General features: G+C 49.4%; 1 protein-coding gene across 2 annotated transcripts in view; it reads right to left on the bottom strand.

Annotated features, from left to right (window-relative positions):
* The window catches only part of PHIP (PHIP subunit of CUL4-Ring ligase complex), a 412,470-nt gene that overhangs the window by 182,163 nt on the left and 213,021 nt on the right, over positions 1 to 17,286 (bottom strand). For both annotated transcript variants that reach the window (XM_073589700.1, XM_073589702.1), the window contains exons 20-21: positions 9,616 to 9,739; positions 7,673 to 7,822 (exon numbers count right to left, since the gene is read on the bottom strand). In XM_073589700.1, coding sequence (XP_073445801.1) covers positions 7,673 to 7,822; positions 9,616 to 9,739 — 274 coding nt within the window. The remainder of the gene's footprint in view (positions 1 to 7,672; positions 7,823 to 9,615; positions 9,740 to 17,286) is intronic.

Genomic DNA, 17,286 nt, shown 5'->3' with positions numbered 1-17,286 from the left:
GTGCATGTCACATGTGTGTTTTTAATCCAGTTTTTTTCATGCTTATGCATGATTTGAGAGACCCCACCCCTCTCTTGTGTGACATGCACATAAGGAGCTGTCTTGCATCACGTGCCCATGCCAGAAAGCGCCTGTCTTAATCCTGCTCATTTAGACACAGTTCATATGTTCAGGTATTAAATACATTAGATAGGGACTGCTTCAATACGGGTTACCTTGACGTTGGTGAGGCAGCTTGGTATACATTTTTTTGCAAAAAAACGTATCGACTAAATACCCTGTGTTTGTTATTACCTTTTATCAGCACTTGCTGACTACTGTTATGTCTTATTGCAAGGTATTTTTGCACATTTGTCATTCTGTGCTTTTTGTTTGTGTTTCAGTCAGGGTGGAGTGAACATGGTCCAACAGACTTGTTCACATTGTGCATGTCACATGTGTGTTTTTAATCCAGTTTTTTTCATGCTTATGCATGATTTGAGAGACCCCACCCCTCTCTTGTGTGACATGCACATAAGGAGCTGTCTTGCATCACGTGCCCATACCAGAAAGCGCCTGTCTTAATCCTGCTCATTTAGACACAGTTCATATGTTCAGGTATTAAATACATTAGATAGGGACTGCTTCAATACGGGTTACCTTGACGTTGGTGAGGCAGCTTGGTATACATTTTTTTGCAAAAAAACGTATCGACTAAATACCCTGTGTTTGTTATTACCTTTTATCAGCACTTGCTGACTACTGTTATGTCTTATTGCAAGGTATTTCTGCACATTTGTCATTCTGTGCTTTTTGTTTGTGTTTCAGTCAGGGTGGAGTGAACATGGTCCAACAGACTTGTTCACATTGTGCATGTCACATGTGTGTTTTTAATATAATAACAAGAGTTGTAGAACATGGGAGGGTGCTGTGTCCCCCAATGAAGGCTCCGAGAAACAGATTTTACGGTAAGCAACCCAAAAATCCTGTTTTCTCGTTCGCCTTATTGGGGGACACAGAGACCATGGGACGTCCCAAAGCAGTCCCTGGGGTGGGAAAAACAAACTTCCATCAGGCCAGCGGACTCACTACCGCAGCCTGCAGGATCCTTCTACCTAGGCTGGCATCTGCCGAAGAGTAGGTATGGACCTTGTAGAATTTTACAAACGTGTGAACCGATGACCAGGTTGCAGCTTCGAAAAGCTGCAGCGCGGAAGCTCTGTGACGTACCACCTAGGAGGCACCCACTGCCCGGGTAGAGTGCGTTCTAATTCCCGGAGGGACCACTCGTTGTTTGACCCGGTAGGCCTCCAAAATTGCCGATCTGATCCAGCGAGCAATAGTAGCTTTGGAGGCCGGGTGACCTTTCCGCGCCCCATCTGGAATGATGAAGAAAGAATCTGTCTTCCGCAAGAAGTCATCCTAGTTAGGTAGACATTCATCGCCCTGACCAAGTCCAGCTTGTTCAAGGACCGCTCCCGAGGGTGAGCTGGACCCGGACAAAAGGACGGGAGAACAATGTCCTCATTCAGGTGGAAAGTGGACACAATCTTAGGAAGGAAAGAGGGCGGAGGCCGCAGAACTACCTTGTCCTGGTAGAGTACCAGGAGAGCGGCAAGAGAGGGCCGCCAATTCCGACGCGCGCTGGATGGAGGTGATGGCTGCCAGAAAGGCTACTTTCCACGAAAGGAGAGAAAGGGAAACATCCCAGAGGTTTAAAGGAAGGACCTTGCAGAACCTCGAGAACCAGATTAAGATCCCATGGATCTACGGGCGCTCGGTACGGAGGAACCATGTGAGCCACACCTTGACGGAAGGTTTTAACCTGAGGACGGGAGCCAACGTCTTCCGAAATAAAATGGACAGCGCCGACACTTGACCCTTTAAAGAGCTGAGGGCAAGACCCGCATCCAGCCCCGCTTGAAGGAACGCCAGGACAGAAGGGAGCGAAAAAACACATGGGCGGAATGTCATTGATCTCGCACCAAGTGAAATAGTTCTTCCAAGAACGGCAATAAATCTTGGAAGACGATGGCTTCCTGGCTCGGATCATGGTATGAATAACTCGATCGGAAAATCCTGATCGTTGCAAAACCTCGGCCTCAGCCACGCCGTTAAATTGAGCGGCCGAGAATTGGGGTGGCAAATCGGACCTTGAGACAGCAGATCTGCTCAGTCTGGAAGCTTCCAGAGGGCGTCCGCGAGAAGGTTGGCGATGTCCGCGAACCAATCCCTACTGGGCCAATTCGGGACGAAGAGGAGGACTGAAATTCCTTCCGCCTTGATTTTCTTCAGCCGCCTGGGAAGAAGAGGCAGGGGAGGAAACCGGTAGGGGAGCTCGAACTGTGACCAAGGAATGGCCAGAGCGTCGGCGCCCACCGCGAGAGGATCTCGAGCCCTGGATACAAACTGTGGAACTTTTCTGTTGAGGCGAGACGCTAGCAGATCTACGTCCGGGGTTCCCCACGACGGCAAGTTGAAGAAATACTTCCGGATGTAGGGACCACTCTCCCGCCGCGAGATCCTCGCGGCTGAGAAATCGGCAGCCCAATTGTCCACGCCGGGAATGTGTACCGCGGATATTGCCGGGACTGAAGCCTCCGCCCAATGAAGAATCTTGGACATTTCTGCCAGGGCTGAGACACTCCGCGTCCCTCCCTGGCGTGTGACATATGCCACCACCATGGCATTGTTTGTCTGAATCCGGATAGGCAGTCCCCTGAGAAGTCTCTCCCAGTGAACGAGAGACAGATAAATCGCTTGTATCTCGAGGACATTGAATGGCAGGGCTGACTCCTGAGTTGACCAACGACCCTGAACAGTGTGATTGCAGAACACTGCCCCCCCAGCCGAGGAGGGTGGCATCCGTTGTCCCAATCTGCCAGTGAAAGGGGAGGAATGACCGTCCTAGGGAGATGAGAGGAGACGTCAGCCACCAATTGAGGGACTGCTTGACATGGTTTGAAAGACGAAATGGGCGATCCAGGGAAAGGACAGACCTGTTCCACCGGGATAGGATGGCGAGTTGGAGAGGTCTGGAGTGAAATTGGGCAAAGGGGACCGCCTCTGTTGCCGCCACCATCTTTCCCAGGACTTTGATGGTCGTCCAGAGAGATGGAAGTCTCATGAGCTGCCGCGATCGTACATCCCGTTGCAGGGAGCCAATTTTCTCTTGAGGGAGAAAAACCCTCGATCGACGAGTGTCGAACAATAGACCTAGAAACACAAGACGTTGTGTCGGGACAAGACAGGACTTCTTTTCGTTGATGAGCCACCCGAAATTGGTCAGGTAAGACTTTGGCGAGCTTGACGAAAGGATGGAGCTTTGATCAGAATGTCGTCGAGGTACGGAAAAAGAACGAGACCTCTGATTCTCCACCAGGCCATCAACGCCGCCATGATCTCTGTAAATGCTCTGGGTGCGGTGGCAAGACCGAACGGCAGTGCACAAAATTGATAATGTTCCTGGCGAATCGCAGGAATTTCTGATGCCCGGAGAATATGGGAACATGTAGATAGGCATCTTGAATGTCTATTGAACACATGAACTCCTGCGTCTCCATGGAAGCGATTAACCGAAGAAACTCCATTCGGAAATGACGCAGTCGGGCTCTCCTGTTGAGTAATTTGAGGTCCAAGATGGGGCGAACTGTCCCCGCCTTTGTTCGGCACCACGAACAGGTTTGAAGAAAACCCTGTGAAACGTTCTGATTCGGGAACGGGCACAATCACCCCGGAACTGAGGAGAGAGGCGATGGATGCAAGAACCCTGGAACTAAGGCTGGATCTTTTGGAGGACGGGACTCGAAGAAGCGATCCCGTGGACGAGAAATGAACTCTATCTTGTACCCTGAAGATACAAGCTCCCTGACCCAAGCGTCCTCTACTGAGGCCAGCCAGGTATCCCTGAAGAAACGGAGTCGACCTCCCAATTGGGAGGGACCCTCGGGAGTTCGTTGACAGTCATGCTGACGTGGACCGTCCAGATCTGGACCTGGAGGGTCTGCCCTGGGAGGAGATTGCCAGGAGGGAGTGGGTCTGAAGGACACAGTGTTTCTATCCTGGCGTACCTGTGTTCTTTGTTGGTTAGAGAAGTTCTCTGCCGTATTGAAGCGGCGGTAAGCCCGAAAGGGCCGAAACTGACGCCTTGGCGGGGGTCTGCGAGGTTTGGACTGAGGGAGGAGAGAACTCGTACCTCCAGTGGCGTCCTTAATAATCTGGTCCAGCTGGGACCCAAAGAGACGCACTCCATGAAAAGGCAGATTGGTAAGAGACTTTTTAGAAGACAAGTCCGCCTGCCAAGCCTTGAGCAAAATTGTACGTCGGATTGCCACAACGTTGCTTGACGCCTGAACAGCGCGAGACGCGGCATCCAAGGAAGCAGAAAGCAGATAATCCCCTGCATGGGAAATCTGGTTGGCCAGATCGGTCAATTGCTCTGGTTGGGCCTTATCTAGGATGCCCTTACGGAGATCCTCTGCCCAAGTGGCTATGGCCTTTGCCACCCAAGATGAGGCAAAGACTGGACATAGCGCCCCTGCAGCCGCCGCGAATGCTGACTTTGCCAAGGATTCTATAATTCTAATCATTAGAATCCTTTAGTGACGCTACACCTGAAAGCGGGAGAACCGTGTTATTAGAAAGTCTGGACACGGGTGCGTCCACCAACAGGGAAGCAGACCAGTTGTCAGAGAGCTCTTTAGCCAACGGATACAGCACGCCGAGACGCTTCCCTCTTTGAAATCGCCTGGACGGATTTTCTCTTTCCCTGGCAAGGATCTTGCCAAACTCAGAGTGGAAGGCGAATACCCTGGATGGTGTTTGTGCCCGTCTGAACGAAACCTCCTGATCTGAGGATTTCGCAGGGGAGTCAGATATTTCGAAGGTGTGGTTAATCGCAGCAATGAGGTTCTGTACCGTAACCTTCATGTGCGCGTCCTGGTCAGAATCCAGCTCTAAAATCCCTTCAGAGGACATATCCGAGAACGCTTCACCTGACTCGGGTGAGGAGGCACGGGAGGGCGACTGCTGGGAAGGACTAGGTGCCGATGACAGACCAGGAGAGGATTCCAGCCGTGGATCCTGTCTGGGCCTTTCGCGGCATCTGCTAGCTGGCTCAGATGGAACGTCTTGCGACCTGCTGGACCCTGCAGAAGTGTCCAGGGGCAACTTATCAAGAACGGCCAACTAGGGACTGAGACACCCTGGTGAGGTCTGCCACAGATTGTGAAAGGGACGAGGCCCAGCCAGGAATGGGGGGTTAGATTTCACGTGGCGCAGTAGATGGCTCCTGGACGGCATCCTGCTGAACGGGATTGCTGCAGTCCCGGCAGAGGGGAATTTCCGATTGCAAGAGGAGCATGCGAAAAAAACCTGCGGAAGTGCTGGAGGGTTGGGGGACAGCAAGGCAGGGTAGGGTGTCAGTCTGCAGTTGCAGAACTACTCACGGTCCGGTGTCCCCGAAAGATGGCATCTGCTGTAGTCTCCGGCTGTCAGGCTGCAAAGATGGCGGCAGCCTGATGTGAGGAATCAAAAAACGCGGTCTCTGTGTAAGAAGAAAGGCGGAACTAGCCGCCTGCACCAGAGGGAAGAACCGCCTCCTCCCCCTTCCCAGCCACAAGACTAGAGAGGCGGTGGGAGGGCTTAGGAACGGGCGGGAGCGCAGCCGGCCTATGATAATGAACGGGGGGCGTGGCCGCGACGGGCGCGAAGGCCCAAACTGAAGCCGGGGACTAAATTTGAAACGGCGGCCGCCTGTCAGCACAGGGCGGCGCAGAAGAATTGCGACGCAGCCGCGTCCGCCCCTAAAGGAGACGCCGCCAAAGCCCTGCTCCCAGACGCAACCCTCACAAGAATACCGGCGGTGGGGTGAAGAGGCCCGCACCGCCGCCGGGGCCAAAAAGGGATGCGACGACCGTCGGACGGCGCGAGCAGTGCGAGAATCTGCGGCGCTACTTTGGCGCCGCTCCCGGGTCATCTTGTGGCTTTATGTTCCGGTGCTCCAATAAAGGTACCTTCTGTATCCCACGCTGTCTGCTCATCTTCTACATATTCGCGCCTCGTCCAACCGACAGGCTCTGGTGGGCGAGTGGGTGGGAGGCGGGGGGCAAGGACCATCTGTTTTCGCTGGCACGACACCTGTGCTCAGCCTGTGGTCCGCCCGGAGAACTAAGAGGATACGGGGTGGCAGTACACGCCGTACTCATAGCCTCTTTGTCGGAGTACAGTTGTGACTCTTCACACTGTATCCCTCCTGGAACCTGAAAAGGAACGACGCACATTGAGGTAGATATGGGTCTAATGAAAGACCCGTGTCCACCTCCTACTGACACTAAGCTAAACTGGGGAACTTCCTGCCGGTCGGTGGGGTGTACACTGCGGAGGAGGAGCTAACCTTTTTTTGTGCATAGTGGCAGCCTCCTAGTGGCAGCAGCATACACCCATGGTCTCTGTGTCCCCCAATAAGGCGAACGAGAAAATCTAAATTTCTTGGTACATCATATCAATTAGCAGAACACCATTCACAAATCTCTTATATAACCGCACTTATATTTCCCTTTTAGTATTAACCCTTCATTCAACATATTATACTTTTACTTTCCTTATATTTCAGGCAGATGATCATATACTAATTAATGTATGTACTCCTATGCGGATTAGATCCTACACAGCAGACCCATGCTCTGCACTCAAGAAACTTTTCTGTTCTCTCAGCCTAAGGCTCCACATCTCCAGAGCTGTCAGTACCTTTTCAAGGCACCAGCCAACTATTCCAATCATAATAAAATACCGCCGATTGTATCTCTTTATATGTTAGCGATATGATCATTCCCTTGCTGTAATGTTATAGCATGAACATCAAACAATTATCAGATGCCAATACTACTCCAATCCTTAGACAAATAAGCGGAGCACCAAAATTATTTAAAGATGTCAGATATTTCATTTAAACCGTATGGTTGCAGAGTCTGCAACCTATGAATCCAGTAAATTTCCTTTCTTCTCAGAATGACACCCCTGATTTTTATTGAGTATAATCATAATTTTATTATAATGTTTTACATTTTTTCTAGTGTGAAGTTTTACATTTGTGTGTTTCTATAGAAGTGTGTTTTATAGATGAATTTTAGTGATTTTTGTGATTTTACATTATGTTGATAGTTATGTGTGAATTTTTTAGTGCAATGAGCATCTACCTCACTTGCCAGTGTAATCTACTTGCCAGTGTATCTACTTGAATGTGATGCCAGTGTAACTTTTTGCTCCTGAGGAAGTGTACACGAAACGCGTAGAGTTTATGGAATAAAAAGGAAGTTATAATCACTGCTTGGTCATTGGATTAACTCCTTGTGAACTTTGGACTGGAACAGCGCGATCCTGAAAGCCGGATTTCTCTCCTTCCTATATATGTAAGGTGAGAAATCAGCACCCTGGATTCTGCAAGCTGTGATCTGCTCAACTGTATTTTCTTGACCCTTATACAACACATTTTTTTGCCCATCACCACTGGATTATGCAAATTTGGGATAACAGATTGTATTTACATCGCCTAATCCAGGATTGTATAAATGTTGTATAGTAGACAACAGAAAGTGCATACCATACTCAGAACAGCAGAGAACCACTCATGAGGGTTAAGTAATTGCATGGTACAAAATGCATTACAACATCAATTTATCTACTGAAATCTTACGTCCGATGAGCCATTTTCGTTTTCTAGATCTTCTGAAGGCCCAGCTTGGTCTTCTAAAGTTGCCCTTGTTCGATAGTTGTGCTGTCCGGCTTGCTGCTGCCTTCTTGCATCTCCAGGGTCCAATAGCAGCTCATGAGAATGGTTCTGCAGCTAATTAAAACAACCCAATAGAAGACTGTGTGAGAGACATTACTGTACTTAAGGGTATGTGCACACGCAGTGAAATCTGCTGCGTTTCCGCAGTGATTTAGGCTCTGCGGAAACGCAGCAGATTCTGCTGTGTTGTACAGTACACATGCTGCGGATTTTTCCGTGTGGTTTTGCTGCGGTTTACAATCCGCAGCATGTCAATTGTGAGGTGCAAAACCGCAGATAAACAGCAGGAATTTCGTCCTGCGGATTTATCTGCGGTTTTCTCTCCAAAATCCGCACACCAAAAAAACTGTGTGCACATAGCCTAATACTGAACAGGCTGGTGCCCTACAGATTATTTCACTGCAGATTTTGTAAACTCCCGTTTAGGCTGAGTTCACACGTTGCAATTTTTTCGCGTTTCCACGGCGGTTTTAACCGCGCGATTTTGCCGCGAAAAATAAGCATTCCAAGCATTCCTATGTGATTCCGCAATGCTGTGGCAATGCTGCGGTTTTTACCGCGGCGGAATCGCTTTGCGGTAAAAATCGCAGCATGCTCATTAATTTTGCGGAATCGCGGCGATCCCACACCCATAGGAATGCATTGTTCCGCTTACTTCCCGCATGTGGCTGTGCACACCATGCGAAAAGTAAGCAGAACATTTACGGATGGTACCCACGGTCCGGAGGAGAGGAGACTGTCCTCCAGGCTTTGGGTACCATATCCCTGTAAAAAATAGAATTTAAAATTAAAAATGGTGTTATTCTCACCTTCCGACGTCCCGCGCAGCCTACCCGCCTCTCTCCACGCTCTCGTTCCCAGTAATCCTTCGCGAAAATGCCCGCGATGGCGTCCGTTCTCGCGGGATCGCGAAGTCTCGAGGTCATTCGCGAGATGCCGCGATCCCGCGAGAAAGTACGTCATCGCGGGCATTTTTGCAAAGGATTACTGGGAATGGCAGCGTGGAGAGAGGCGGGAAGGCTGCGTGGGACGTCGGAAGGTGAGAATAACACCATTTTTAAATTTTTTTTCTTTACATTTTATCTTTTACTACTGATGCTGCATAGGTGGCCTCAGTAGTAAAAAGTTGGTCACACTTGTCAAACACTATGTTTGACGAGTGTGACCAACCTGTCAATCAGTTCTCCAAGCGATGCTACAGATCGCTTGGAAAACGCTAGCATTTTGCAAGCTAATTACGCTTGCAAAATGCTAGTTTTTCCACAGGAAAATTGCGGGAATTTAAAATGCGATTTTCCTGCGGAATGGAATTCCGCTACGTGTGAACTTAGCCTTACAGTATGGAGTTTAATGGGAACCGGACAGCATCCCCATGTCCCGCAAACTGCCCTGTGTGTATTCTACTCTATATATTGATGGAAACAAGTCCCTTTTCATGGTTTCATTCTGATTACATTTTTCTAAAACACTTTTATTTTAACAAGGGACATATAAATTAGCAGGTGACTAGTCGTAGGGGCGTTGTGTTCCCTCAGACTAATCGACCCAAGCTCGCTCTCCTGAGAGCATGAGTAATATTAATTGCAAGAGCAACGTCACCACCGACTTTATTAAAATCTCGTAGATACGTGCGAGGTTCACATCTCAAATAGAATACATTTCTACTCGTCATGACTGGATGATTTATCACTAAAGACAACAAATCTCAGGGGCGAGGGATCATGTGCTTTAAAAGCATCCATTTAAAAAATGAAAAGCAATGATAAGTCACTTACTAAGGATGATATCTAGTACCCATGTGCACCTCCCATCTATTACTCTGTGCTTATAAGTCTAGAGTAACTCACCTTTGTGCAAGAGACTGCTTTATTTTCTCTGACAGTGTGGTTAGAAAGAGATTTCCTTTTCTCTTCTGCTTTGTAAAGATGTATTTCCTCCTCTCCTTTTGCTGTTCTCCATTCCTCCTGTTTGCTAGGGGCATAATAAACAAATTGTCAATGTAATTCTCCCAGCCAAGTTTTGCATTGAACAGGTATATTTAAAGCAGCATCCTCTTAATTTATATTGCAACCATATTATATAGCACTGTGCACTTACAATAGCTCATTTTGCCCTTCTACCCAGTTAATTTTTCTCTTCTCCTTTAGGTTTATGACATCACGTGATTAAAAACAAACTAGCTGAATCCTTCTAAACTCTATGTAGAACCAGGAGGTCAATCTAGGCTACGTTAACACTTACCGCATTTTTGGCGGCTCGTTTTTGTGGACCGTATTGCCGCAATTTTTACGGGCTGCCGTAATAACGGGCCATAAAAAAAAAAAGCTTGCGGATCGCCATTTTTTATTTTTACAATACTATGGAAATAGTATTGAAAAAAAAAGACCGCACTGTTTTTCAATGGGGGCCATGTCCGTATGCCGTATGAAAGATCGAGCAAGCAAATGCAGCCCCCACGGCCATACGGCACACCGTGTAATTTTTGCGGTCCCGTAGGAAGTATACTTCCTATGGGGCCGCAAAATCGGCCCACAAAAACACGGTAAGTGTGAAAGCAGCCTTACCCTGTATGAGTCATCAGTCACTGCAAATGTCAATGGCAGGGGAGAGGGGGAGTAGCTGGAACAGGAGTTGAAGAGGGGAATGATTTCTGCAGGTACAAGACAGTTCCTGTTGCTACATGGAGCAGAGAAACGACAAGAATTAGTTGGGTAGAAGGCAAAAATTAGCCATTTTAAGTACACAGTGCTATATGATGATTGGATATTGAGAGGATAAAAATTTTCACGTGAGTGCTTCTTTATATAAAAAAAAAAAAAAATACACAATAGAAACTTAACACTAGTCTAACATAAAAAGGGGAAAATTTCTTAAAGAGGTAGTCCTAAAATGTCCTATTCTATATAATTATATATATCTTTACAACATACAGTAAAGGAAATAATTATTTGATCCCATGCTGATTTTGTAAGTTTGCCCACTGACAAAGATATGAACAGTATATAATTTTGAGGGTAGTTTACTTTTAACATTGAGAGATACAACATCAAAAATAAAATCCAGATGATCACAATGTATAAATTATATAAAATTATTTGCATTTTGCATTGAGATAAGTATTTGATCCCTTACAACCATTAAGAGTTCTGGCTCCTACAGACCAGTTAGACGCTCCTAATCAACTCGTTACCTGCATTAAAGACAGCTTTCTCTTTCGTTTCATTGGGGGACACAGGAACCGTGGGGTCTGTGCTGCTGTCACTAGGAGGTTGACACTATGCATGAAAAAAAGTTAACTCCGCCTCCGCAGTATACACCCCTCCGACCAGCTGTAGGACAAATCAGTTTTGCTTAGTGTCAGCAGGAGGTGGACAGAGGTCTCTCGCAGACCCATGCCTACCTCAATGTGCATCGTTCCTTTTCAGGTAACCATGGAGGGATACAGAGTAGATATGCTACATCTGTATTCCCACACCGGCATTATGAGTATGGCGTGTACTGCCACCCCGTATCCTCATGAATCCCACGGGCAGGACCCTATCCCCTAACACAGGACTCGTGTTCAGGTGGCAGCTCCTGGTCCTGACCTTAGTCTCCCATCACTTGCCCACCAGAGACTGATCATCGAGAGACGCCCTGCAGAAAAGGTTTGGGACAGCAATCTTTTCATGCAGGTAAACCGACCCCTGTTACGGGGTGAACTGGAGGTAAGAGACTGCAGCGTTGTATGATCTGCTCACCAGCTGCTCAGGCTGAATGTGACTGCTCTAACTAATCAGCACTGAGGCTTGCAGCTCATTGGCTCTATACTTAAAGAGCCAACACTTACTTTCAAGCACGCTGTGCAGCGCGGTTCCAGCCTCCTCCCGTGGCAGCGTTATGGCCCTGGGCACCAGCAGGAGCCCAGCACGGCCGACGCCAGATTCCGACTCCCGGCAGGCTCCGCCCCCCGGCTTCCTCTTCCTGTACCAGCGCCATCCTGGTGCTCCAGGAGGCCAGAGCAGGGCCCCGCCCACCACTCCCGGGCGGGGATTTTATAAGGCTTCTAGGCAGCGGCAGGGCTGTTCACCTCGCTCTCTCTCTCTCATCAGCCTTCGGGCGGCAGCTGCGATGGGGACACGGTCGTGGGTATGTGAGCACTACAGGTTGTTCCCTCACTCCGCTCTCTATCCCCGATGGTCGGCACCAGGTAAAACCTGTCAGTATGCCCAAGGGAGAGCAGTCCCGCTCCTCCTCCGCTTCAGTGACCTTGGTCAAATATTTTTTATGTACCAAATGCAATGTCAGGCTTCCTTCAGGTCAGTCCTCGCCACTCTGCACAGATTGCAGCAGACCTACGGTGTCACCTACGCTAGAGAGCAGGTGCAGCCCCCCTGCTTTGCTTGTCAGAGTTCCCACATTACCCCTGGAACAGGAGGAAGCCATCTTGCCTACCGCCCAGGGGCCATCCATCGCCACGGCAGACAGCGAGTGTCCAGGATGGGCCTCTTCCTTATCCAAGTCCGTAGCCGACCTTACCAAGGTATCACAGACCTTGGTAACGGTGCTTAACAGATTGCCACTTCAGACTCCAGTGGACACAGGAGCACCAAAGGAGCCTCCTTTTGGACCTACTAGATGCCGTAAAAGGTTTAGACAGGACCACCAACCCAGGTCCCTTTCTCACTTCATCTCACCGCTGGAATTCCTCTGGCCGTCTGCCTCCTCCCAGTCCTCATCCCCAGAATCAGGCGAGGCATTATCAGAGACACACTCAGAGGAGGGTTCTGAGTACGGGCCAGAACAGTCCCCAGGTCAAGCATATGGTTCAGGGCCTCATGGCCGCAGTCAATGAGACTTTTAACATTGGGGACACAACATAAAAACCTAATGATCAGGTTTTTTCATTTAAGCGTCATAAGTCCCCCTCTAGGGTCTTCGCCTCTCAAAGGGATTTTGAGGAAGTGTTGGCCAGGGAAAGGGAAAACCCAACCAGGCGGTTTCAGAGAGGAAGCCATTTTGGGATTCTATATCCCTCCCCTCCAGATCTCACCACCAACTGGACCGCCTCCCCTTCGGTGGACCCACCAGTGTCCTGACTCACTACCAATACAGTCCTCCCACTCGCCAGTGGGGCAGCCCTAAAAGATACCAATGATAGGAGGATAGAATCCCTTGCAAAATCCGCCTTTGAGGCAGCAACCGCTACATTGTGTCCAGCCTTCGCCTCAGCCTGGGTAGTTAAGTCTGTTACAGAATGAGCCAAACAGCTTAGACAGGGCATATTGGCCGGGGCACCACCAGTGGAACTGGCGGAGTTCGCAGATCAAATTTCTCATGCCGGGAGGTATATGGTATCAGCAGCCCTGGATGCTGCGTCTTGCGCAGCACAAGCATCCAGTAACATGGTAGCCGTCCGGCTAAAGGCTTGGCAGGCTGATTTGTCCTCAAAGAAATCACTGACCAATTTGCCGTTTCAGGGCACCCGGCTCTTTGGGTCAATGTTAGATCAAATTATTAAGGATGAAACGAGGGGTACAAGCTCCCTTCTCCCTCAGGCCAAACCACATCGATATGTTTTCAAACGTAGGGCTCAGGCCTTTCGCCGTACCCCAGCGACAGGCACTTATGCTCAGGGCACGCAGAGGCCGCAAGCACCGAGAGACAGGAGGAAGGTATCATTTCAGGCCACCCCGTCATGGCATTCCCGCAGTTCCAACAGCAGAGCTGTCAGGTCAGAGCCGGGCAGAGCCACTTCAGCCTGACGCCAGCAGGGAGTCCAACTCCCTTCCAAGTACCTCTCCCAGACTAGGAGGACGCCTTCTCCTCTTCAGAGATGTCTGGCAGAATTCAGTAGAGGATATCTCGGTAAAGGAGGCAGTATCAACAGGATGCAAGATACACTTCAATGCGCTTCCGCGAGATCAGTTCTTTCTATCGCAGCCACCAAGACACACTGCTATGGCTCTAGGTTTTTTTGCGCAATCGACTCTCTACTCAACCCAGGAGTAATCGTCCCCGTTCAGGAACGTTTTACCGGCTTTTACTCGAATCTGTTTGTGATACCAAAAAAGGATGGCTCAGTTAGTCCCATACTAGACATCAAAAGGCTAAACAGATGGGTCCGCTTACGCCATTTCAGGATGGAATCGATTCGGTCGATAATTACGTCTATGGAGGATCAGGAATTCCTGTGTTCCATAGATACCCGGGACACCTACCTACACGTCCCCATATTTCAGGGACATCAGAGGTTTCTGCGTTTTGCTGTCCAAAACCAGCATTTCCAGTTTGTGGCCCTGCCATTTGGGCTGGCAACAGCCCCCAGAATTTTTACAAAGATTATGGCAGCAATGGTAGCTATATTAAGGGTCAGAGGCATAATATTGGTACCATATCTTGACGATATTCTCGTCAAGGCGCCCTCCTTCACTCAGGCCCAGGAAAATCTAGCGGTAGTTTTAAACACGCTGTTCAGGTTTGGTTGGATCATAAACAGGGAGAAATCCCACCTAACGCCAACACAACGCCTAGAATTCTTAGGAATGGCAATCGACATCCGCCACTCAAGGGTCTTTCTCCCAGAGAGAAAGTGGATTGCCCTCCAGCAGGGAATTCGCTCTCTGTTGAAATTCCGTCTTCTATCCTTTCGCGCTGCCATGAGAGTCCTGGGAGGAATGGTGGCAGCTTCAGAGGCAATACCGTTTGCCCTGTTCCGTTCCAGGATACAGCAAAGAAACATCCTCCTTCAGTGGGACAGGACCATTTCTTCGCTGGATCGCCCCTTCCTCCCTTCCATTCAGACCAGGGAGTCCCTCAAGTGGTGGCTGACCTCCCCCCTTGTTCATCTGGGACGGCCTTTTCCCCCTGTCCACTGGCAGGTAGTAACTAAAGATGCCAGTCTCTTGGGCTGGGGTGCGGTATTCAGCCACATGACTGTCCAGGGACGATGGTCGAGGCAAGAATCCTCACTATCAATCAACATTCTAGAACTAAGGGTGGTCTTTCTAGCACTTCTACATTGGGAAAGATGGCTCAACAACCAGCCAGTCCGGATTCAAACGGACAACGCCACGGCGGTGGCATACATCAATCACCAAGGGGGAACCAGAAGTCCTCGGGCACTGGCCGAGGTATCCAGAATCTTCAACTGGGCAGAAACCGCAATTCCATCAATTTCAGCAGTTTACATTCCCGGCACAGACAACACGGCCGCCGACTTCCTCAGTCGGGAGGGGCTCGCGGCAGAGGAATGGTCCTTACACCAGGAAGTGTTCCGTCAGATATGCCAGCTATGGGGGACTCCAGATGTGGACCTCCTGGCATCGCGACAGAACAGAAGGGTCCAACAGTTTGTCTCAAGATACCTCTAGCAATAGGGGTCGACGCGCTGGTCATTCCCTGGACACAGTTCAGACTCCCTTACCTGTTCCCTCCTCTTCCTCTCCTGCCCAGACTGCTATAGAAGATCAAGCTGGAAGGGGTGCCGGTCATATTGATCGCACCGTACTTGCCCAGGAGGGCCTGGTTCGCAGGCACCCCTTGGAGACTCCCCGACAGACCAGATCTCCTGGCTCAAGGGCCGTTTTACCACCCAAATTCTTGGTTGCTCAATTTGACAGCATGGCCGTTGAAACCACAATACTGAGAGCAGCGGGTTTTTCGGACCGAGTCATTAATACATTGATTAATACATTCCTCTTCCAGGGTCTATTATTGAGCCTGGAAGGACTATTTTGGCTGGTGTGAGTCTAATCACATCTCCCCTATGCCCTGTTCCCTGCCATCTGTCCTAGCTTTTCTCCAGGCAGGGTTAGATGGCAGTCTGACCCCAAGTTCCTTGAAAGGCAAGGTATCTGCTCGCTCTATTCTTTCTCAAAAAAATTTGGCCTCTCGCTTACAGGTTAAGACCTTTCTGCAAGGAGTGGCACATGCGGCCCCTCCTTACAGATCCCCTGTGGCTCCATGGGCTCTTAACTTGGTCTTGGAAGCCTTGACAGGTTCACCCTTTGAACCCCTACAGGAAGCTCCCATGTCTTTGTTGTCCTGGAAGGTGGTATTTCTCGTAGCCATCACCACTATTAGGCGGGTTTCAGAATTAGCGGCATTGTCCTGTCGCCCTCCATTCCTAATTATGCACCAGGACAAGGTTGTTTTGCGGCCTCCCACTAACTTTCTTCCCAAGATGGTATCAGCCTTCCACCTGAACGAGGATATAATCCTTCCGGCATTTTGTCCCGCTCCAACCCTTCCTCTGGAGCGTTCTTTGAATAAGCTAGACCTGCTCAGGGCGATAAGGATCTATCTGGCCAGGACCGTTCCCTTCAGGAAGACGGACTCGCTCTTTGTTATCCCCAATGGGGTGAGAAGAGGCCTGCCGGCCTCTAAGGCAACAATTGCCCGCTGGATCAGAATGGCAATTCTGGAAGTCTACTGGGTAAAGGACAGGGTGTCCCCTGCTGGGGTCAAGGCCCATTCAACCCGGGCTGTGGGCACTTCCTGGGCAGTACACAACAGGGCATCAGCCATGCAGTTGTGCAAGGCTGCCACATGGTCGTCCGTGCATACCTCTTCAAGGTTCTATAAGGTCCATACCTATGCTTCAGCGGACGACAGCGGTGAGTTCTCAGACCTGAAAGAAGTTTCTGACTTTTCCCACCCCAAGGACTGCTTTTGGACATCCCACGGTTCCTGTGTCCTCCAATGAGACGAAAGAAAACAGAGATTAGACCTACCGGTTATGTTATTTCTAGGGGTCCATCCTGACAGCACCATGGGGTTGTCCTTTCATCCTTACAGGGACAGGAAATGCACGAGAGGTTAAAGGTCCCCTCCCACCTTCACATTCCAGTGATTTTTCCTAGTACCACACTAGTATGGATGCAAATAATATTTACTGAAATTTTAGTACAAGCATAGTAACACAAATACAAATCATCAGGAGGGAACTACCAGTGCTGTCAGGATGGACTCCTGGAAACAACATTACCGGTAGGTCTAATCTCCGTTTTCCAGGACGTCCTATCCTGACAGCACCATGGGGAATACCAAAGTAGGAATTTGCTTTTGGTGGGACTACAGCTTGTAACACCTTACGACCAAAGGTCGTCTGACTGGCTGTTAACGTGTCCAATTTGTAATGTCTACAGAAAGTGTTTAGCGTAGACCAGGTGGCAGCCCTGCATATCTGTTCAACTGAGGCCCCTGCCCTCTCTGCCCATGATGATGCCACTGCCCTGGTGGAATGGGCTCTAAGCCCCTCTGGTATAGGTAACCCCTTTGCTTTGTACGCAGAGGTGATGACTGATGTTATCCATCTTGCTAGGGTGTGTGTAGATGCACCTCAACCCCTATTTTTAACCCCCTTACTGGACAAACAATTTTGTGTCCTGTCGCCACTCTTGCGTGACCTCTAGGTAGTGTGTGACTGCTCGTCTGACGTCCAATGAGTGAAAGAGTTTTTCTTTATCATATTTCGGAGATGGGCAGAATGAGGGTAGGACTACCTCCTGGTTTAAGTTCTGGGGAGATACTACCTT

Source organism: Dendrobates tinctorius, unplaced genomic scaffold (assembly GCF_039654945.1).
Source record: "Dendrobates tinctorius isolate UK_male_01 unplaced genomic scaffold, ASM3965494v1 ptg000111l, whole genome shotgun sequence".
Lineage (NCBI taxonomy): Eukaryota > Metazoa > Chordata > Amphibia > Anura > Dendrobatidae > Dendrobates > Dendrobates tinctorius.
The sequence above is the reverse complement of the archived record's forward strand: the minus strand, read 5'-3'. Positions and strand labels throughout refer to the sequence as shown.